We start from the raw sequence: 24,677 nt of genomic DNA on the forward strand, positions 1-24,677 counted from the left end.
CCTGGAATCCAGAACAACAGGTTTTGAACCCGATGCCCTGCATCCTGGGAACTCCACAGTTGTATAGGCTTGGCGTTCTGTGCACACTGATACGGTTTGATTCTAGGACCTTTCAGCAAACTGCTCTGCCATAGAAGACCACTTACAGCGCACAGGATGTTGCAGCACGATTACGTCACTGGATCGCACCACTTGTGCCACTGCTACCACTTGTACTCTCCACACCGCTCATCATGGGAGCACGGTAAGGAGAGTACAAGATTTATTGTTTTCCGGTAAGGGATTACCTGCTAAGGCGGCAAACTATTATTCATAATGGGAGCTATATTTATAGTGGGCGAACTTTAAATATAAGGGGGCTAGTATTTACAATGGAGGAACTATTATGCATAAGGGGCACAATTTTAAAGAGAGGAATTATATATATTATATATAGCTATTAAATATAAGTGGGATATTATAAGGAGGAACAATTATATATAAGAGGGCTGTTATAAGGGGGGGGACATATATAAGGGGGCTATTTATAATGGAGCAACAAAAATAATTTTGGTTAACAAATTGTTTTGGTTGGGGTTTAGTACATGAGAAACTGTATTAAAGGGTCGCAGCATTAGTAAGGTTGAGAACTACTGGTTTAGAGAATAATAAATACTTTCCAAGGTGCATTAACCCTCTAAAAACCCAGGACTAAAAAGGCACCAGGGATAACTATACAGTCTCTATTTAGTATCTCCAAGTTGTATGGAGTTTCTGCATTCTTCATCAATGAAATTTCGGCCAGTCATATGAGGCTTACGATTCCAGCTGGTTAGAGCAGAGATAATGGGATTAGTATATTAAAACTGGTTCAGAATAGTACCATCTTCCATAGCATCCACTTTGTGCTTATCTAGCTCCTATAATCTAGAAAATAAATGCTGAACTGCACTTATTATAGGAAAAAGTGCCACTTTTTGCACAAAGACAAGCTGTCCTGATCTTTGGCCATCTGTGGTCACTCCCATAAGAGGATGATACTGGAGAAAGTATTCAATGTACTGTTCATACTGGAAATACACAAAATCAAAGTGGGTAATCATAACTTCTTTCCAAAATTAGTGTTTCTTTTTCTTCCATTTTTGCACTGATCCACAAAGTAGTACACATACAAAGTGTACATTTTGCACAGCTGCTTGTATCCACAACCCAGACTAAAAATCTCAGAACCACATAGCAAGCAATTTAGAGATCTGCTTGGCATGACTATAAGCTGTTGAGTAGAGCTGAAAATGTCACAGTGAGGACACGCCACCAAGCCAAGCCACCCCGGGATGACTGCAATCTGTCCGCAGTCAGACCCACGATCTGCATAAATAGGAGAGCAACTAATCCTCGGAAGGCGATGGAATCACCAAATGTTGCAGCCTTCGCCTGGGATCTTCAGGACATAGGAGCTGCTGCACTTTAGCTGAACTTTGTGCTTTGTTAATGAAACAGCTGGGTTACCTAAGAGGGTATAACTAAAACAGCACCCTACATGCAGATACGTGAGCTGCCAAAATACAGAAGAACAACCACAATTGCTTGCACATCACTCTTGTTATTGACTCAATGTATTCTGTACAGCAGCTACTAAGTAAAGTGACAAAAGCTTTTGTCTAGCCTGTCTTAAAGATCAATAAATGTGTGCAATTGTACATGTGTAACTGTATAGCCAATACAAAAATACTGCTTGCAGTTTTGCTGAATCTGTCATGGGCATCATGAATTTGTAACTATGTCTGTCTACATACAAATCCCAGGCGCACTAAAAAATAAAATAATGGAGTGTTGAAGAGGAATCCTAGTTTACAAGTCTTATAAAGGACTTGTCACCAAGTACAATGTGCTAAATAACATACCTCAATTTATTTATTTTATAAGTAAATCAGCTCTTACTCGGTAACTGGATGGTAACCTTTTATTTTCATAGAGTAAACCCCTAGACAAAATATAAGGTTACCATCCTGTTGAGGAACAAAAGCCAAATCAGGAACAGAGGCAACAAAATTAAATGATATGCCATTTAGCATTTTGTAGCAGAGGATCGGTCCTATTTAAGGAGTGCGTTTCATGCTATATTGGTAAATTTGTGTTACTGACCAAAGTAATTGCGTTGCCACTGGGAAAATGGGTTTCTGCAATTCAGTAAGAGGCAAACCGCTTTACTGCAGTTTGTGAGATAAAACTCTCATTAGATTTTATTATGTTGTCTAAAGAAGACCATACACTTGAGATAGCCATGGCCAATCCCAACCATCCCATACACTTGGTTGAGAGTGCATATGTTCTATATGGGGAAAAGTGAGTAAGTCACTGTTACATACTTTTAGGGACAAATGATCTCCTGTGAAAACAGAAGAGTCAAGCATGATGAAGTCCCAAAAACCTGATCCATCTGTCCACCCCCACCAACAGTGGAGAGTTGTGAGCCCACTATACATTAAATGGATGGCTGGTCCTGCTAAAATTGGAGAGGTAGACCAATACAAATCAAATGTGTATGGTCAACTTAATGCTGTTAGATGTGGACTATTTACATTTTAAAACTATGCGCAAAATAATTTTTATATCATGCAACAATGTTTAGAACTACAGTTAAAACATATGAACCCAAGACGAGTTGAACCGCATCAAGGATTGTTTCAGTTCAGCTATCGTAATAAGCCCCTTAAATTAAAACATCCAACAAGGCAAGCCAAGCACAAATTGGACCAATAAAATAAAAAAAAATATTCCTAACAAAAAATAGATCTAATCAGAAATGTAAAAAATAATGTAAAAATATTGAGACAAATGATTTGTGAAGTAAAACAAAAAATAAAAAATTGGGAAGCTGAAAAAGCCAATCACCGAAACGTGCATTAAACAAAATGGAAAAAATTATATATATATATATAAAATATATATAAATGAGCTACAAGCTTTGAACTACCTGCTCCCATATGTCTTACCATCGCTACTGGCGTCGATATTTAGCGAGGCTCTTTCTCGCTTCCCGTTATCACAAGAAATTTGACGCATGATAATGGCGTCTATGAAGTTGGCCGCGGTCATGGTGGTCTTACCGAGTGATCGGAGCTCCTGTTCCTGCACTGAAAAGGGTTTAATTGGGGTCTTGTCTCTATTGTGCTGCTCACTGGCTGGCACTGCTGTCTGGTCCAGGGGCTGGTGAGGTTGGCTTTTCCCCTGTCCGTTGTTATACTGATGAATTGAATTGGCCACAGATGAAGGATGAGGCCTGGACTCAAGGTTCTTAATGGGCGATGTCTGTTCAAGGGCTGCTGATGGCAGCTTGGAGTTGTATATGTTTTCAGTCCTTGAACGCTCCATTTTGGCTTCTCGTGACCTTGCAATATCCTTCTGTACCATTGTATTTTCAGCAGACTGAAAGTTTTCTCTTTCACTGGCTGTGCGATGAGAGGATGTAGACAACTGTGAGGACCGGATGGGTGAAGAACTGGAGGATGTTCTAGTGAGAGAGAGAGAGAGAGAGAGAGAGAGAGAGAGAGAAAGTAATCAATATCCTAAAAAAAAGACCCGTAGACAATTACCCATACAGATCGAAAAACAACATTTACCTCAATACGGAAGGAGTGGCACTCTCAGCGCTTGTCATGAGGTTTTTCATGCCTGTGTTTTGAAGAACACTAGGGCGTTGTTGAATATTCTCATGTGTTCGTGGTGATGCTGGGGAATGCTGATGTCCATGACCCTGAGCTGACAAGCGGCCGCTACTTTGCTCTGTGCCTGCAACAGAAAGATCTGTAGAACTATATGGAAGTATGAACTGTGTCTGAAGATTAGTTTTACAAGGAAATGGGTTATATTACACAGAAGCATCCTCTGTTAGGAGAGAAAAAAATGGATTACTTATAATATTCCTTACCTGGTCTCCATATTGGAGCGTGTTCCACAGTTGTTGTAAGCACCGATTTCTCCCTCTCTCTTTCTCGCTCTGAAGTCGATGAGGTCTGCTTGGTAATGTGTGTGGTTGTTGCTATAACAGGAACATCATTTGTATTACATACAGTATGTATGGCATATAGACATAATAAGCTTTAGATCATTAAACGGACTATGCTTGAAGAGTGTTTATCGTCTATCCATAGGATAAAGGATAAATACCTGATAGGTGGGAAGTCGGACCACTATGATTCCTGCCAATCCCAAAAATTGCTGGTGTTTTCCCCCCTCTATGCATTCAACTGGACTGAATGTAGGTGTGTCACTTGATGGACGACACTTCCATTCACTTCAATGGAAATGTCAGAGATAGCCAAAGTAAAGCATGGGGCTCCTATTAAAGTGAATGAGAGAATGGATTCATCCCTTCACCAAGTGACAACTATATTTAACCTCGCTGTGGGCAAGCTGGGTGAAAAACATCCCTGTTTTCGGCATTGGTGAGGTATCTGCAGTCAGACTCCCCACTATCAAATATTTATCCTGTATCCTATGGGTAGAGGAGAAATATATTAATTTGTAGCATAATCATTTTAGAAACTTAAATGTTCATCTGCTTTAAATATAGAATGCATATAGAAATATGGCTGTATTAAAGTGGCTCTATCACCTGATTTTACCAATATGAGATAAACATATCCTTGAATAGCATTTAAAAAGGTTATTCAGGCCCCGCTTATCGTTTAATAAAAGACCACCCCGTTATAAATGTTTGACCGTAAAAACGAATATGCAAATGATACTTACCGTGCACGGTGGGTGGTGCGTGCACTAGTCCACGTTATCCTTCGTTGACGCCCTCCTCTCCTTTCTTCTTTGTAACCTGTCCTCCTTCCTCTGCGATGTTCCGCCTCCATCTTCTTTCATTCCGTCGGGTTTTAGCGAAATCCCGCGCATGTGCAGTAGCGCTCCTGCCGGAGCGCTACTGTGCACACGCTAGCGCCATCTTTGTCTACTGAACTGCGCGATCGTACTGCGCATGCTCAGCTCCCCTGAGAACTATGCGAGCGTACTGTGCATGCGCAGTTCAGTACACAGATGGCGGGAAGGCTACTGCACATGCGCGGGATCTCGCTAAGCCCTGCCGGAATGAAAGAAGATGGAGGCTAAACATCGCAGGGGAAGGAGGACGGGTTACAAAGAAGAAAGGAGAGGAGGGCGTCAACGAAGGATGACGTGGACTAGTGCACGCACCGACCACCGTGCACAGTAAGTATCATTTGCATATTCATTTTACGGTCAAACTTTATAACGGGGTGGTCTTTTATTAAACGATTAGCGGGGCCTGATATGTTTATCTCATATTGGAAAAATCAGGTGATAGAGCCCCTTTAAGTGGAAGATTCAGGACCACTGTATACAAAAAAAGATGGATCTTGAAAGCACAAATGTGAATAAGGCCAGATGCAGTAAAAAGAGAATATTAAGGACCTTTTAGCAAAAAATGTCAACCTAATAGACCAATAGTTTAGTATAGTCTTATTATTACTGATCAAGTCCACACTACTATTTGCCCATACGACATTTCTTCTAAACAAAAGGAGGAGCAAAACACTTGGAAAAACAAACTAGAAAGCAAACCATCATGGCATATTACAAGACAGCTAGTTTTAAGTAAAAGGCATGCTGGTACCTGGGGAGAGTGGAGAGCTACTTAGTCTGTTGCTGAAAGTTTGTGGCCCTCCAGAGATGTACGTAATGCGGTCCATTGTGGCAGCAGATGAGGCTGAAGACTGAGGTATGAGGACAGGCAGGTGTGGCACTTGAGACAGGTCTATAATTCCTTTAAGTGGCAAAAAATGAGATATTAGCTCATGATATTGTTAAATTATTATTGTTAATAACATTTTATTTATATCACTTTTTATTACCTTTACAGAAAGTAAATGTATGTTAGTCAGCCAATGTGCGTACAAGCATTACAATTTTATTTAGGTGTAATGCAGTATGTTAATTTGGGTCTTGCTCACATTAGCATCATAGCTTCTGTTTATACCTTAATGAGCTATGACATTTTTTATGGAATAAAATTACTGCACACTAATTTCAGACATCAGAAATAGCATTTATAAGCTTCACTATTCATTGATAACCTTCTACAAAATATTATATCATGCTATGGATGATCTCATTACAATTCTCTGAATCAACTCTCCACACTGGATAATAGAATGGAAATCAGACACTGAGCTCCAATGTGGGCAAGAATGAATGTAGATGGATATTCTGAGGGATGGCTTATATAAAAAACCAAGTCTGTCTGTAGGGAGAAAAGTTAAAATCTTAGCTACCACTTCAAAATGGATGACTATGGACACAAAACTAAGGGACAGACATTCAGTGCATACTTCGAGGACCTGCTGTGTAGTTGAGAGCCAGGGCTGGGTCCCTTGGTTGTAGCCCACGTAGCATTTCAGCCCTCTGTGCCATGGCAGTTGACGGATTGTGATGCATATGCTGGGAAGTGATATAGTCATTGATGATCGTCTGGCGGTTTTCCATGGCCGCAGTGTCCGGATACCCACGGATGAGGTATGGTGGATAGAGGTGGGGGTATGCTGGATTCGGGGCCAGATGTCTGGGCAGGTAGTAGGCAGCTGTACAAGATAAAAATCGGACAATGAAACATATACTTATATATTATGTTATAAAGACATCCGTGCGAGATTAAAAAAAATAAAAAAAATAATAATAATTGCAAAATATATCACTGTCTCCTGTGTACAAGAAAACCTTCGTGAATTAGAGATTTTCACATTATATAAATGCATGAGGTTTAGATAGGTTGCTCACTTGGTCAACCACTTGTCAATATACTGATAACAGTAGCCTCTTTCGGCTTGGAGTATCCATAATCACCATCAAGCCTCCATTTTTGATTAGAGCCAGAGCCCATATTTTGAATGGGTGGTGACTAACAATCCTGAAACAACTGTACAGTATTGTAAGCAGGAATGCCTGTATACCTGGAAGAATAGCTGATCAGTCACAAAAAAAGAAAAATTTTACATGGTTATGCCTACAATTACGTAAAGTTTTTGTCTTTTTTGTTTTGGGATTATTAAAGGTCTGAGCTATCCATAGTTATTGTAGAAATAGTTTATAGACCAATTATAACAGAGATAATGTATTTTCTATACCTGCTTCCAGTGGGATTCCTCGGGAAATAGCTGCAGGGTCAAATGCTAACGGTATATGACTCCTGTACAAGTCAGCTGGGCTGACTCCACGGAATAAGTGCTCATAGGGGGACATGGCATGGAGATGTTCAGGGACTGTTGTATGAGGTGACTTGGAATTTGAGATTTCTCTGGGATTAGGGGTGCTCTTCCTCTCCTGAGTCACTGGTTTTCCAGAACTAATACCTCCTGTAAATATGTTTAAAACAAAACAAAGACATCAATATATATATATATATATATATATATATATATATATATATATATATATATATATATATATATATATATATATACACACACATACACACACACATTTTAATGTGTATACAACTACAAATAAAATGTGTCTTAAAGTAGACTACAACAGAAATATATGATCAGGATCTCTTACCTTCATGGCTCCGCTGTGCAGACTCTCTGGTAGTTATAGGAGATCCTCTATTCAGATGGCTACTGTAGGATGCTCCGTGGGGCAACTGATGATCCTCATAAGAGAGTGGACTATGCCTTGGCTTTCCAGGATCAGGAACGATTACTGGAGCTGCTCTGGTTATGGAACCAGAGCTAGGCCTATTTTTGAGCAACATCTCATCATATACCCGTTCCATAGTTCTTGGGTCTTGCAGAACATCTATTGGGTGCAAAGGGTGGTATGGTCTACCTGTGCTACCAATTATAGACCGTACATCATGCTTCTTGGCACTCACTGAAGAACCACTGTCATACTTCAGAGGTGTGCCCTGTGAAAAAAGGGAGACATTTACAAGATGTAATTAACACAGGTGAACCACAATAACAATGCCATATGCTGTATAGTCAGGTGGGAGCAGGGATGGAAAGTTATGGTTGAATGTCTTCTTTAAAGGGGGCTTCCCACTACTAGCACTTAGAGGAAAAGTGCCTGAAAGATGGGGTTCTGATGGGATCAGTGATAGTGAGATTGGGTGTGCGTTCATGCATGACGTCCTTTCCATATACTTCTGTAAGAAGACAGATTTTGCCTGTAGATAGGGGACAAGTGTTAGCAGTGGGACACCGTTTTCTTCAATGACAACTTAGCAGTTTGTGAAGGTGGTCAGATTGTTTTTAAATCTATGCATCTAAAGAAGATTCTGATGCTTTATCAGAAAAATCTTCTGACCACTGTAAATACATTGGCTAATCATGTTACTGTTAAGAGGTCAGGCACTGACTATAGGGTAGCTACCTTCACTAGATGGCACTACAGAAATAGTATTCTTCTGGAAGAGAACTAATGTATATTCCATTTCCCATTGTACATTATGTTGCCTATAAAACTCACATTGCCTGTTCTGGGGCACTCCACTGTAAAACAGTGTCTACACCTGCTCTGAAATATAACAAAAAAAACAAACTTGAGAGTCTTCAGTAGATGATACTTTTTTTAATGGCTAACTCATAATGATGACAGAATATAACGTTTCGAAGCTCTTTGGCTTGGAAACGTTATATTTGTTATATTATGAATTAGCCATTAAAAAAGGTATCATCTACTGAAGACTCTCAAGTTTTTTGTTTTTTTATATTTCATACCCACTGGCTAACAAGGTACAAAAACAAACATTTTCTTCTTTATACACCTGCTCTGGTGCTTTTCACTATGATAAATTGTCAAGAATCTTAAGATCACAACCTTCAGTTCTGTAGATCTGAATATGAAAGGAAACAAGTCTGTGATTTCCATGCGAACACCACAGATCTCTCGATTCCTTCGAGTGGGATTCATTTTTACTTTTGAATTGAAGAAAATATCCCAAAAGAGGTTTTAAAATATTTTACACAAGACCTTGATCTGTGAATGTTCCAATAATCTCAGACTTCATGTTCCTACATAAGGATATCCTTGTGAAAGATAAAAATGGACACAAGGAGGTTCCTCAGACAAAAAATAAACACTGTAAAAACCTTTGCACTGGCAGATACACGTACTACATGAATAGCAAGTTCCATGGAAATAAGAGACAGCATCATCTAAGCCACAGGAGCCACTGTGCTATTAGTGGAATCCATGCAAACTAGCAAATGTGTGGTTATAACAAATCCAAGCAGTTTTGTATAAAGTAAACATTTCCAGGATTTCATCCAGGGCTGTATACTGGTATGTACAGCGACTCCAAGACTTTTACTTTAGCATCTGGCTGCTGTGTAGTTCCATGGGTTGGCTTGAGTACACACTTCTATGGCAATCTGCCCAGTGATTTAAAACAACAACAAATCTGCCTCAGGACTTCCACACTCCAGTGCCAAGTAGGCTAAAGTGTGCAGTGATCTTTACCCCATCAGTCACAATGTGATTGCACAAAGCATCTGTTTCCATAGACACTTCTAAGTGAGGATATTTCAGAAGATAAAGCCCTAGTAACAATTATTATTAAATATCTGCCCAGGACTGGACATACTGTGAGGTTACGCACACCATAGGCCTCAGTGTTAGACATCATCAAGATGTTCATCATTTCATACATATATTCTTGGGCTTAACAAGAGGCTGAACTATTTCATGGAATACTTTAAATAAAACCCTACTTGTGGTCAGGATTGTATTATCAGAAGTTTTTATGTTAAACATATTTATTCTTCAATTTTTGGTGAAGTTTTATAATAATTCTCAATGTCATCTATATATAAAACAATCCTGTAATCTAAGTTTTCACACAGGCCTCTAAGCCTAGTAGTCTGACATTCCTGGTCCATAGAGATGGCTTTTCAGCTGCTTTAAAGACACAGAAGTTGCAGTGATTAACCCCTTAATGACACAATGTACTATTACACCATGGTGGCACTAAAGTGGTATGGAGGGAGCTCAGAAGGTCCTCTCCATACCCATCTGGTTCTGTCTGTATTATACACCAGACACCTGCTTTTAACAGTAGCAAAAAAATGTGAAATCAGCCAGTTTTACATTATGGCAGTGATGAAACGACTGCTGCCAAAGTGAACATTTGTTGCAATAAGAGTATTAAGGACTACTACTATACCATATCGCTAAATGCTGTAATCAGAGCAGACAAGGAGCTTGGGCAAAAAATAAGTTAGGGCAACTTAGGCATATTAGGACAACTTAACACTTGTGTCATGGCTATTTATAAGAGAAGCCATACCACTGTGATGATTCAGTGATAAAACAAACCCGTACAGTGCCTGGTCCATCAGGGTCCGCCAAAGTTACCTTTATTTTCACAGTAAAAACAGGGCTGCTTGTGTTTGACGTTAAGATAAAGTGAAGTATGCACTGGGTAAGTGACTGCATGGTCTATTCCGCAACAGTATGTGGTGAACTAGGTTTAATGAATAAAGATGCCCAGAGTGATACTTTAAAATGAGTCTGTTAACACTTTCCAAATATGTATTAGTTATTCAGCACTGCAGCTCCATTGTGGAGAAAATCTTTTTTATTCATATACAAATAAGGGCTCGTTCACATTTGCGCCCGGTCTCCGTTCTGCAGGTTTCCGTTTCCTGCGCAAAACTGGGCAGGAGACAGAAACCTGCTGGCATCTTTTCAAACCCATTCATTTGAATGGTTTTAAAAAGTGTCCGGTCGTGAGCACCGGTGAGCGTTTTATGCTCTCCGCGGCGAAACCAGATTTTTTAAACTGAACACAGAGTCGGACATGCAGTACTCTGTGTCCGGTTTTAAAAAAAATGGTTTCGCCGCAGAGAGCATAAAACGCTCACCGGCGCTCATGGCCAGACTCGGCATAACAGATTTCCGTCTTCTGCATGCAGAAGACGAAAACCTGAGCGGACTGCTGAACGCTGGTGTGAACCCAGCGTAAGGTGAAAAGGGCTTTTGGGGCGTTTCTCATCTTCCCCAAGCTTCATTCTGTGTCATAGATTACCTCTCCTAACTGGCACCAAGTTCTCTCTGGGGAGTGATGTTAAAGGATGGAGAGGTTAAGTGAAACAGCAGTTATAGAAGGTAAATTACAATACAGAGCAATGCTGGGGGGAAGAGAAACACCCCAGAGCCTTTTTCACCTAATTAGTATGTAAATTAAACAGTGACTTTCTCAATAATGTAGCCAAAATGCTGAATAACCAAAGCATATTTGTGTGTATAGAGCACTACAAGGTACTGTCATTACTGGATTGCATCATCTTCTTCAGTGCGGCCTGCTGGGGGAGTAGTATACAAGCCAGGGACAGAAATATGCTTGACAGGCTGATCAGAAGGGCCAACTCTGTCCTGGGGAGCCCCCAGGACCCAGTACAGGTGGTGGGTGATAGAAGGATACTGTCCGTGGCGAGCTCCATGCTGGAGAATAAATCCTACCAAATGTATGAGACTTTGAGGGCACTTGGGAGCACTGTCAGTGACCGACTGCTTCACCCCAAGTGTGAGAAGGAGCGCTATAGGAGGTCCTTCCTCCCAACCATGGTCAAGTTGCATAATGCACATCAGGCCAAGTGAAGAGCACTTCATACAGAGAACTAAATCATCCTGAAGTCGTCTTTTACTTTAGCTACTATGACTCCTAGTATTTTTCTCCTATCTGCTATTCTGAGCTTATGTGTGTCTCCTTCTGAAATGTATTACTGTTATTATCCTGTATCCGTACTATCATGCTGCTGTAACACACTGAAATTTCCCCATGGCAGGACTATTAAAGGATTATCTTTTCCTGCTGACAAGCTCCCTTTAGGAGCATCATTTTAGAAGCCCTGGATTACAATGCTCAATCACACTCAATTCTCACCCATTGACACGTGAGGGTATGTTCATTCATCAAGCTTAAGTCCTATGTGTAGTTTACAAAATCCAAGGCTGAAAAATCAGATTTCTACTGCAGGCCCATTGTCATTCAGTGGTTCTCATGTAATGCACGGCTTTTCTGTGCAGAACATGCTTATTCTTCCTGCACACACACTTTCTCCAGAAATGTGAATGGGGTATAAAATATCCCATACATTTGCATTAAAGTAATGTTAGTGAATTTGATAATGCTTTAGGCACAGAATCTGCATCTAAATCTTCATTGTAAGAACAAACACTCAGAACTAGAAAATAGCTCATTTTATGACAGTATTTTGTATATTGCACCACATACCTGTGTAATTGATCCTTCTTTGTGTGGTCGGGGATTAACTTGAATCTCAGCGCTATGTCTCATTTCTTCCCTGGGTATCTCATGAACAGATCTACCAACTTCTTTAACTGTGGCCACCACTTCTTCGTGTGTCTTCAGTTTGAGTGGGCCCGAAAGAACCTCATGCCCGCGGATTTTGTAGGCATCAGACAGGCTTCGTGGTGGAGTGCTTTCTCTCTTCAGCTGCTTAGCTTCTCTCCTGAGGTAGTCTTCTTGAGCCTCAATATAAGCACGTGGGATCCCTGGACAAAAGGCACAAAAAGAAGAGTTACCAAAGGCACCCATTTTTATTACAAAAATTGATCTCATTCCATAGTATAGTTCTTGCATTTCACAGAGAGGAAAAAAAAGTGGATCTCTCAGATCTTTACAGTAGGCGCCCAAATATCCACATTTACCATAAAATGACACAAATGGTTAAAGTACATTTTTGTTTTTTAATTTGCTTTTATAATGTGCTTTTGCATTTTTTATTTAGTCAAAGAAGCAGATACCCAACACTCAGGATTATTTCCTCACTTGGACCATGTGCCATTTGTATATGCAAAACTGACCTCACATGAACTGAAGCCATTTGGTATAGTCCGTGCTTCTGGGATAAAATGTAATTAAGTAGTAAAACCTACCTATGTAGCTCACTAAACATCCTCAAAACAAAACAACCACATACCTAAATAATGGTCCCTCCCAAGGTAAATGTTTTTAAAGATTCTCTAAAATTTCTAATACAGAATTTGAGGTTTTACATACTGTACACAAAATATACAAAACAAATACAAGAACAGTGGGATAGAGGGCCCTGCCCACAAGAGCTTACAATCTATGACAGAAGAAGGATAGAGACAGAAGGTGAGGGGAGAAGCCCGTCCCATCTGTTTTTCTTACATGCAACATACATTTTAAAATCTTGTCTAAATGTTTTGTAATGGAAAAAAGGGGAAAGAATATGAGAGATTACCCTGTGTAATAGAGCCTCGCATATGCTGTGGCGATTCTTTCAAGCTGTGTGGACTGTGCCTGTCACCAGGAATTGTTCTTCCCATTAAACCTGCACATAGAAATGTCATGCTATATAATCCAAGCTTATGATGTCTAAACAAGACTCTAATCTACTAGAACTTTGAAGGGGTTATCCAGCTTCTTTTTAAACTTGATGTCCCATCCATAGGACAGGAGGGAGCACTGCAGCTAGTGCGGGCACAGAGAAACCGTTGCTATGTGGAGGTCCAGATAGTTGGATCTCTGTCAATCTAAAACTGATATATGAATAAGGAACATCAATTTTAAAGCTGAATAACCAAATTATATATATTTACAGAAAATGGCATAAAAGAAAATAACTATCACTTACTGATATAACATCCACAAACCAGTGGTCCTCGCCAGCCCTGCACATGAATGATGTAAGTGAAATCATCACAGCAGAGCCAGCAGGGACCTCCAGAGTGGCGTTTGTGGTGGGGGCAGGTTTTTAACAAGTAATGGAAATTTTATATCACATTTTGCCAATAGCTCACTTTTTTTTTTTTTTTTTTTTTTAATAAAATGTTGAAATAAAACGAAATAAAAAAAATGATCTATAATAAGAATGTCATAGTTAAAATATCTAAATTACAGTCTACACTACTAAATATTTTCACCACACACGCAAGATACAATCGCAAACAGGAAAAATATGAAACCTCTGTAAAGGTTCCAATTCTGCTGGAAAAAAAAAGAAAAGAAAATATTTATTTATATATATACACATACATACATATATACACAGTCCTATGAAAAAGTTTGGGCACCCCTATTAATCTTAATCATTTTTAGTTCTAAATATTTTGGTATTTGCAACAGCCATTTCAGTTTGATATATCTAATAACTGATGGACACAGTAATATTTCAGGATTGAAATGAGGTTTATTGTACTAACAGAAAATGCGCAATATGCATTAAACCAAAATTTGACCGGTGCAAAAGTATGGGCACCTCAACAGAAAAGTGACATTAATATTTAGTAGATCCTCCTTTTGCAAAGATAACAGCCTCTAGTCGCTTCCTGTAGCTTTTAATCAGTTCCTGGATCCTGGATAAAGGTATTTTGGACAAACAATTCAAGTTCAGTTAAGTTAGATGGTCGCCGAGCATGGACAGCCCGCTTCAAATCATCCCACAGATGTTCAATGATATTCAGGTCTGGGGACTGGGATGGCCATTCCAGAACATTGTAATTGTTCCTCTGCATGAATGCCTGAGGATTTGGAGCGGTGTTTTGGATCATTGTCTTGCTGAAATATCCATCCCCGGCGTAACTTCAACTTCGTCACTGATTCTTGAACATTATTCTCAAGAATCTGCTGATACTGAGTGGAATCCATGCGACCCTCAACTTTAACAAGATTCCCGATGCCGGCATTGGCCACACAGCCCCAAAGCATGATGGAACCTCCACCAAATTTTACAGTGGGTAGCATGTGTTTTTCTTGGAATGCTGTTTCTTTTTGGACGCCATGCATAACGCCTTTTTTTATAACCAAACAACTCAATTTTTGTTTCCAAAATGAAGCTGCCTTGTCCAAATGTGCTTTTTCATACCTCAGGCAACTCTATTTGTGGCGTACGTGCAGAAACGGCTTCTTTCTCATCACTCTCCCATACAGCTTCTATTTGTGCAAACTGCGCTGTATAGTTGACCGATGCACAGTGACACCATCTGCAGCAAGATGATGCTGCAGCTCTTTGGAGGTGGTCTGTGGATTGTCCTTGACTGTTCTCACCATTCTTCTTCTCTGCCTTTCTGATATTTTTCTTGGTCTGCCACTTCTGGGCTTAACAAGAACTGTCCCTGTGGTCTTCCATTTCCTTACTATGTTCCTCACAGTGGAAACTGACAGGTTAAATCTCTGAGACAACTTTTTGTGTCCTTCCGCTGAACAACTATGTTGAACAATCTTTGTTTTCAGATCATTTGAGAGTTGTTTTGAGTAGCCCATGATGCCACTCTTCAGAGGAGATTCAAATAGTAGAACAACTTGCAATTGGCCACCTTAAATACCTTTTCTTATGATTGGATACACCTGGCTATGAAGTTCAAAGCTCACTGAGGTTACAAAACCAATTTTGTGCTTCAGTAAGTCAGTAAAAAGTAGTTAGGAGTATTCAAATCAATAAAATGATAAGGGTGCCCATACTTTTGCACCGGTCAAATTTTGGTTTAATGCATATTGCACATTTTCTGTTAGTACAATAAACCTCATTTCAATCCTGAAATATTACTGTGTCCATCAGTTATTAGATATATTAAACTGAAATGGCTGCTGCAAACACCAAAATATTTAGAACTAAAAATGATTAAGATTAATAGGGGTGCCCAAACTTTTTCATAGGACTGTATATACTGTGTGTATATATATATATATATATATATATATATTTATTTATATAAATTTCCATTTCAAGCAGAAATAATATCATGCAAATTACCGGTACTCATTCATTGACAAAAGTATGAATAACCATAGGTATTCCAACTTCTAAGTGTAAGGCAGCAGAAGCCTTAAAGGTTGCCTTATATGTAAATAAATATTTTACTTTTTATTGATATAAGGAAATCCTTCAAAACTTACCTTCTATAGGACCAACTGACATGTCCCGAACTTGTAAACCTCTTGACATCTGCCCTTCCATCATTTCATAAGTGCGTTTAGGAGCACCTCCCTCTTGTGAGGACCCAATAGTCCTATTATCGTCTTTGGAATTTTGCGAAACTGAACTGCCTAAATAAGAATACAATGTCAAAAGGGCACTCTGTTATCCATTCAACAGTTTAAGCAAAATACAGAAACATAAATGTAACAAACAGTTTTTTCAGCAATAATCAAAAATTACATACAATAATATTAACCAATCCTAATAAAAGCTTTACAACAAAATCTGCAATCTGTACCACTGGCCAAGAAAACGTGTTGCTAAGTCTTTTTCACAGCAATGATGCCTGTACGTTCCCCACTCAGCAGCACAGTACAGAGATTAATCTTTCCATGGAAACTATGCATAGCATAAAAGGAAAGATACCGTACTTCTGTATAATTCAGCCTTTGTAGACAGAGTAATATCATTATTTCTATTAAGATTCCATAATTTATCTCCTCAAATAGAAATCGAAATTAGAGTACAATAGAAAATGCAGATGATGCCCCAATACATTACTTACAGTCTTCAGAGAGAAAAAAAACTAAAGAAAAAAAATAATTTATTACCCCTACCAGTCCCCACAGCATAAAGAGGCAGTAAGGGCAGAAAACTAATGTAAAATACACTCATCCCTAACCAATGTTTGAGAAGAAAGTAAAAGACTAAACAATAATCCTGATACTGAGAGGCTACAGAGAAATATCAAACAAGCAATATCTAGGAAAGTCAGTAGCTTCATACAGAGCTGGAATCAGAATAGAGGCATTATCCATAGCATGCAAGAGATGCAGTGCTCAGCACTGGTGGGTGAGGCTCAGCTCCCAGTATCAGCTTCAGCACCAAGCAGAGACTCTAAAGTAGAAACTGCACAGGTAATGCCAGCCTTGCATTATCAGTGCAGTCTCCAAAGTTGAGTCTAGAATGTTAGTTAAAATAAAGTACATGGATTCAGTAGATGGTGCAGCCTTGGCTCAGGAGTCTTAGCTGTGTCATGAGGCAGGCTCCGTCCACCGAGATTGAATATGCCTCGCCTAAATTCAACTCAAACCCGCCTTGTTTGATATGGACACAGCAGGCGGTGCCTCATACTAAGTCACAGGAGGCACCACCTTACTAAATCAAATTTAGACCACTAAATAACCCTATGGTGATACAAGTTTGGTTTAGAAAAAAAAAACAAAACAATAACACAGCCGCAGCTGGGAACCACTATAGGGGAAAGTACAGATTCTACATGACTTACAGTGACATCATAAACCCCCTTCCCTAATGCCAGTTTGGGGCTGATCAACTAATTGTCCCAGGTCTGAACCCTGAAAAAAGTTGATTTTATTGTGGGAACCAGCTGTCAGTTGGGTATTATTCACTGTAGAAGTAGCTGAGGTGGAAATGTAGTATCATATGGTAATAATGTACATGAATGGCCTCCCCTGCAATACAAGGAATTCATGACTACCAAAACAGGAGAGTTGTGTAGTGTGACTCTATGTTATGGCTCAAATACAAAAACTGTGTCTCCCAATGATGACCATATGCCCTTATAAAGCATATTGATAGACCCAATGTTCAAGAGACAAACACTCTAAGGGTAACACAGTCAAGTGATATACCAGTGACAGCAAAGAGTAAACCTGTTTTACTGGAAATAAAAGAGAATCCTAACTATGAAATCTCAATTATATCTCGAGCCGGTAAGTTGTCTTACATGCTGCATTAAGGCATGGCATTAACTGAAATACTTCCAGGTCATGATCAAAGCCTTTATAAGTGCAGTATCAGAAGAACACAATAGTGAGTAAAATCTAGAGGAAGCCATTATATCATCTTTTACACAGTCTTAAACAACAGCTCCAAGGAAAGGAAATCACCAGACTTGCCATCGAGGGACAGGATGTGGCCTTTCTTGCCTTTATAAATGACCTGACCTTTGGACAGCGGTTCCTCCCGCATTCGGTCTACCCTGCCAGGACTGTTTTCTCCCATGATCTTCGAAATGGTTCCTTTGTAGAGTACATCTGCTGGAGTGCCCTTAAAAGTATTCAGGATATTTTATTAATGCAAATGTAACAGTAAATTCAATAAGATCATACTGTGGAGAAGGCACATTACACTGCAAGTAGACAGAGGATGAACTTACATGTGTTATGGACCCTCTGTATGTTATTTGGGGGTCTGGAGGAGGTCGATTGCTTGGCAAACCTTTAGTGAGACTTCCTCCATGAGTTGTTCCTGCGAAGAAAAACAGATGTAAAATACCCACTAGACAGTAAAACAGTAAAGGAAATAACTTCTAATCCGAACAAGAAATCTGTGGTTTCAAACTGCAAGAACACAACACAGTATCACTGGAAGTGATCAAATCTCTTGTAGGTCACCTCTAAATTTAGAAAGGACCCTTTAACTTATTTAAATGCAATGTGGGAACAACAGACATTAGAAATTGTCTAGGTTGTAGGATTTTATGGCGTATCCTTAGGGTAAGCTATAAATATCTGTTTGTTGGAGGGTCGACAGCCAGTCCCACACACTGAAAAGCTGCATGAGGCTGCTTCCTGCACTCGTGCTATACAGAACACAGGGCCGGAAACCGATGTTTGTGTGTCCTGTATAGTGGCCAGGTGCCAGTACTGCAGCTTAGGTTCCACAGACAGCAGTAAGAGCTAAGCTGCAGTATATGTGCCTGACCACTATACAAAACATGGTGCCTACTGCTTCTGGCCCTGGATTTGGTATAGTAGAAGTACTGGAAACAGCCTCATACAGCTCTTCAGTGTATGAACTGATAGTTGCCCCCCCCACTGATCAGATATTTATAGCCTATCCTAAAGCTAGACCACAAAATCCTGAAAACTGGACAACATCCTTAAGCATTACATGATTTGTCTAGTTTTATGCCAAATTATTCAACGAAAACTGAACTTCATCTTTGAATGATGTTGAAATCTGTCAGTGCTTTTAACTTGCTGTCCATGAATGGAAATCCTTGAGAACATTCAAAAACTTATCTCTCTACAAACCAATGTCTTACACCCTGGACCCGTTGTTCACATTCTACTTGATTTTTAAATACAGTAGATGGAGGAAACTTATCCCTAGCCTTAAAAGTGTGAATAAAGACTTACTGTCACACATCTGAGGGTTTGTTACAGTGTGCCAAGTTTTATATATAACATTTAATAATATGTAAGGTACTCAGCATTGATTTCAGGAGAGAAGTGAGAATGGTGCTGCTTATTTCCCAGTGGATAACTTATACAGATACATTGCATGATCCAACTTAGGCTTGGACGTCATGTTTTACATTGTAGTTAATCCCATCCGCACGGTATGTAGAAAAAACATTTGCAGCAGAAATGCTGGAATTTGAAAAAACATGAACATTTTTTTTGCAAATCGCAGCATGTTGATTATACCTATGTAAATTCTGGCATTCTCTGTATAGGTATAAAAGAAGCAGAAAGTCTACAGAGGAAATCTCTGTGTACTTTCTGTGAATAACGTGCAGAAAGACAGCAATGTGTATTCTCTCTGGTCTTTTCTGCAGTGTTTTTTGGCTGTGGCTCGCTACGTGGGTACTTGGCCTTAGGCCGGGGCCCCACGGATCGGAAATGCCGTGATTTGCCTGCGGCGGAAACGCCGTGGGAAAATTCATGGCATTTTACAGTATTTGCAAAGTGGACGGGATTGTGAATCCTATGCCCACTTTGCGGTAACAACCGCAGTTGCGGACACGGTTTTGGAAATCGCAGCATGTCAATTATATCTATGGAAACGCCGGCGGCTTCTGCAAGCTTTCTGTTCAAAGAGCTGTGAGAAGAACCGTGATGCGTTCCTGCCACGGTTTTTTGTGCAGCGCTTTATTTACATTTATCAGCTATGCAGAGAATAAGAATTTGTTGCAGGTATCAAATTCAAAATGAATGAATATTTCCGAAAAAACAAAGTTTATCCGTTTTAACATTAAATATCTTGTCTTTGTAGTTTATTCAATTGAACGTAGGTTGAAAAGGATTTGAAAGTCATCGTATTCTGATTTTATGTTCTACACAACGTCCCAACTTCATTGGAATTGGGGTTGTAGCAGCAAGATTTCAGTCGACACAAAAAGTATGTTCACTATACTCTTACAACAGGAGATAAAAGGTTTGCATGTGATTTTGCAGTTGAAACACTCCCTTTAAAAGGAGGTGTTCTGAATGGACAGACCCTTTTTCAAAGCAAGATGCCATTGACCAATATCCATCTGCTGAAGACTACACTGATCTGCCACATAAGGACTATGCGTGTCCAGTTGGGGCACTTTAACTGTAAGTCAATTAAGATGATAGGCGGTGGTCCCAGATGCTGGGTCACAACCAATCAGCTGTCTTATGTACAGTGTACAGATCTTGAAGTGGACTGTTGCATACAGTAGTCAGGTTGTGCCACTGATTTGTAGCAGATCACCAATTTAATTTTGGGTCTTTAATATCCATCCTTCAGTAATATTAATTGATCTCCAAGACTGACAGACATACACAGTTAAACATATTTATAACAAAAGTACTGTAATATAATATCCTACCCCTAAAAATGGAGCCATCTTGAGACGTCTGCATCACTAGGTTTTCAGGCTGGCTTGGCTGGCTCTTGGGAGAGAGCTGTTCTTGTTTAACTGAAAAGTAATAACAATGCAATAAGTTCTAATGGCAGAGAAATCCCTACTACTTGTTATTAAGTTTTCCATTTAGTCAATATCCTAATACAGGGTCCCTGACTGTTTTGCAGGCAGACATTAATATGACATGGTATCAAGTATGTAATGACGAAGTGGTTTATCTTATATAGTCTTTACTATATATGCTTATGCAATATACTACATTTACTGTATATGCATGCCCAATTCTGCATGTACAGAATTTACAATTATATAATTTAATATATTAAAAAGGAAATGGAATACGACCAGTGTAAATTTCCTGTAAGATTTTGTTGCAGCATGTCATCCCTCTGGTATCTTGGACAACTGACAAAGTAAACCTATGCTATGGTACGTATTGTGACTCCAGGACTAACAGCTACAAAATGTTCCTGGTACAAACAAGCAGTCACAGTATGCACAATGTGCACTAATATACGTCAGCGGCAAATCTTTGCCTTTGAGACTCCAGTGCAAAGTCCACCATGTTTATAAAATATAAAACAAAGCAAAAAATAAAAAACACACCTTATACATGTTTATAACAGTACAGTTCTGATAACATAGGCATAAAAAGGAGGTCAACATCCCAGAGTTTAATGACCTGGTAAAATCTGCATGCCCTATTTGTCATGCAGGAAGGATATGGTTTCCTTATGTGGCTCTAGTCTGCCCATGTAAAGTGAGCAGGTACATAGATCTGAATATATACTTCATATCCAATGCTAAGACACACAGTAACTAAACAATGTTCTCCCTCCTCAAGGGTTCCCATCTCAAAATAAACACCTGAAGATTGCACAGTACACCCGAGAGTTAGCAGATGTCCAGTGACTAGGCCCTAACATAGGACAATGCATCAATATGTCTTTAGGTATCCAATAAGGATTCTGTTTTGGCAAAAACCACTTCAAAAACTGCTAGTGGTTTTTTCAAGGTCCATACACTGTGCTGGAGGAATAAACTAAAAATGCCTCATGTCAAAAAACGCTTAAAAAAACCCCATTTCCTAAATCCTGAACAGATTTTTTCCTAGCCAAATTCCTCAAAACCTCACTACGTGTGAACTAACCCTAAGGGGTACTAGAAAAAGATCGAAGGTTGGAGCACTGATGTGCTGAATGCCTCCTAACTGATATCCTCGTACAGATATAGCTAAAGAATCTTACAAGCAATGCTCCCTGGGAAAATTTGTTCAAATTTGTTCTAACTTGTAAAGAGAAAAAGCGTATTTTTAGTTAAGTATAGGTAGCCGGCCTGGAAGTCAATGTGTGACCCATTCATAAGCTTGGAAACATGTACCTTATCTGGATGATATCCCCAATCATGCCTCAAGGCTCCTTAAGAGATCAGACAGTAACTTATATAGGGTAGCTAGCTATAAATAGCAAAATAAATATTCCAGGAATCAGTGTAATTGCCCGCAAGGAATTTTTCCACTTAAATATGAAAAAAAAACAAAAAAACTATTTAAGTCTTCAGTAGGTGATACCTTTTTTAATGGCTAACTCATAATGATGACAGAATATGACGTTTCGAAGCTTCCTCTGAGCTTCTTCTTCAGATATAACTAAAAAACACTTTCTAGAGGCTGCATATTTATGTACAACAGGACACATAGGGATAGGATTACAGGAGGGAGGGGGGGAAGAGGCTTATTACTATATACTTATAACAACAAACAATCAATTGCCAGATCCCAGGTTATCTTAATGGCTGTCTTAATGATTTGTATAAAAAGACATAAGGCCAGAGGTCTGATGGTGCAGGTGGAGAGGAAGTCACTCTCCAGCTTGGCCATGAAGAGATTAGCGTACTGTGGCGCCATTTTTCTCCCCATTGCGGTGCCGGTCTGTTGTAAATAGATGCAGTCACCAAAGGAGAAGTAATTGTGGGTGGGGATGAATTTTGTGAGTTTCACCACTGATTCAGCGTTCATACCTCGCTTTTCCATGAAAAACTGGCAGGCATTTATACCGTCCTGGTGTGGGATGTTGGAGTACAGGGATTCTACATCCATGGTGGCCAGGATAGTTCCATCTGGAAGGGGACCTATAAAAGGGAACTTTAAATCAAGGAAACAGCGACTGATTTATGAGTACAAGGCCATGACCCTATTCCAGACATTGGACAATGGAATTAACATCTCACGTGGGTTTATGTCTTTTTATACAAATCATTAAGACAGACATTAAGATAACCTGGGATCTGGCAATTGATTGTTTGTTGTTATAAGTATATAGTAATAAGCCTCTTCCCCCCTCCCTCCTGTAATCCTATCCCTATGTGTCCTGTTGTACATAAATATGCAGCCTCTAGAAAGTGTTTTTTAGTTATATCTGAAGAAGAAGCTCAGAGGAAGCTTTGAAACGTCATATTCTGTCATCATTATGAGTTAGCCATTAAAAAAGGTATCACCTACTGAAGACTTAAAAAGTTTTTTTGTTTTTTTTTCATATTTCATAACCACTGGCTAACACGGTACCAAAACAAACATTTTCCTTCCACTTAAATAGTGATATACAAGTCTGTCTCATTAACACAATTAGTTTTTCCTTCCTCTGGACAGACATGGGTTTAAGTATTAAACAGAGGAACTTCTAAACACAAAAGACAGGGGTCAGCAAGTTTTGGCACACAAGCTATAGTAAACCCACAGCTTCTAGAACGCTCCCTTCGCTTCTATGGGAGTTCCAGGAACAGCAGAAGAGGTATGCATGCGTGGAGTGGTAGTTTCACAACAGTTGGTGTGCCAAAGATTACTGACCACTGATGTAAGATATAGTTTTCAACCTTCTGGAGATAAGCCTAGTGTTCCCATGAAAAGCTCCCCTCCTGATGCATCAAATCACTAGGAAATATTTCCTAGTTGTGTGGAATCACATGATCTCCGCAGGGCAGTAAGCAGCACTGAAAAGGATCACGTGATGTGATTTGACTCCTCTACTACGCCATCACACAGCTGCTCTGATTTTAAGAGATCAGACATACTTGTAGGTTCTCTTGGGATAAAATCTTTTCTAATCTCCTTGAAGCAACACACAGTTATCTACAGAAATAGGTTGCTCTCAAAATATAACCACCACAACACAATCTATGCTAAAGGGAACAAGATGCATCATGGATGATGGGAAGGAACTTCAGACGTACTGTCATCATCACTGAACTTTGCTTTAGAAAGAAATTTGAGATCATACGGGTTTGGTCCCTGCAGATAGTAAGGGTCAGTGACACAGTCTGTTTGGTAATACCGTATTTATTTTGGACAAGGATTCTTGCACCTAGCAGCTACGCAGTGGACATGGCACAAACAGATATACTTAAATGACATGTCTGGGGGAGACATGTGAAGGTTAGCATCTGGATGGCACAATAACAGAATTTTAAAAAACACATTGAACAAACAGCAACATGACTGATCAGATTTCAACTTACGCTCCTCACCCAGTTTTTTAAGGTCCACACTCATTGGTAAACCCATTGTGATAGACCCAACAGGGACTTTTGCATGTTCTGAGCTGTATGGTGTATGAAGTGTGATGGGAACACCCTAAAAATAAGAAAATAATAAAACATTACTATTTACAAGACTTACAAGATTTTATCTTCCATTTAAAACAACAGCATAAAAGATGGAAAAAAAGCTTTCAACTTGTCAATACATTAAATGGTGACAGATGCAAATGCAGAGTGCTCCATCTGAATTTGTCATTCTATTAGAATCAGAACAATAGACTGAAAAAATAATGGATCAGGACAACAGACTAAACAAAGCAGTGTAAAATAGCCTAACACAAGAAGATACGTAGAGATGTATTAAGAAGTTTGTATTATTTCACATGTGATTGATGTCTACTGTCTTAAAGACTATGTGGTGACTAGAGGAACAGCTGCCATTGCCTATAAGTCTAGTAACCACACTTTATTCTACTCCTCAATGATAAATACTGGAGCTGTATAACTGCAGAACTAGGGACAGTCGTCCTTCATTAATAGCCGTATTGTTTGTTAACTGGCCTATCTAGATATATCAATTACAT

At 39.4% G+C, this 24,677-nt stretch overlaps 1 protein-coding gene across 20 annotated transcripts in view; it reads right to left on the minus strand.

Annotated features, from left to right (window-relative positions):
• NCOR2 (nuclear receptor corepressor 2) overlaps window positions 1–24,677 on the minus strand; it is a 291,797-nt gene that overhangs the window by 19,318 nt on the left and 247,802 nt on the right. For 9 of the 20 annotated variants that reach the window (XM_075274561.1, XM_075274570.1, XM_075274577.1 and 6 more), the window contains 15 exons: window positions 24,073–24,187; window positions 22,579–22,689; window positions 20,524–20,613; window positions 18,097–18,188; window positions 17,833–17,987; window positions 15,893–16,038; window positions 13,239–13,328; window positions 12,242–12,522; window positions 7,561–7,909; window positions 7,128–7,355; window positions 6,336–6,584; window positions 5,621–5,770; window positions 3,911–4,021; window positions 3,603–3,771; window positions 2,976–3,493 (listed from right to left, as the gene is read on the minus strand). In XM_075274561.1, the coding sequence (XP_075130662.1) occupies window positions 2,976–3,493; window positions 3,603–3,771; window positions 3,911–4,021; window positions 5,621–5,770; window positions 6,336–6,584; window positions 7,128–7,355; window positions 7,561–7,909; window positions 12,242–12,522; window positions 13,239–13,328; window positions 15,893–16,038; window positions 17,833–17,987; window positions 18,097–18,188; window positions 20,524–20,613; window positions 22,579–22,689; window positions 24,073–24,187 (2,854 nt within the window). Of the gene's footprint in view, window positions 1–2,975; window positions 3,494–3,602; window positions 3,772–3,910; window positions 4,022–5,620; window positions 5,771–6,335; window positions 6,585–7,127; window positions 7,356–7,560; window positions 7,910–12,241; window positions 12,523–13,238; window positions 13,329–15,892; window positions 16,043–17,832; window positions 17,988–18,096; window positions 18,189–20,523; window positions 20,614–22,578; window positions 22,690–24,072; window positions 24,188–24,677 lie in introns of all 20 variants that reach the window. The other 11 variants (XM_075274719.1, XM_075274711.1, XM_075274651.1 and 8 more) reach the window with 7 other exon arrangements.

The sequence above is a fragment of the Leptodactylus fuscus genome, chromosome 1 (assembly GCF_031893055.1).
Source record: "Leptodactylus fuscus isolate aLepFus1 chromosome 1, aLepFus1.hap2, whole genome shotgun sequence".
NCBI classification, from domain to species: Eukaryota; Metazoa; Chordata; class Amphibia; order Anura; family Leptodactylidae; genus Leptodactylus; species Leptodactylus fuscus.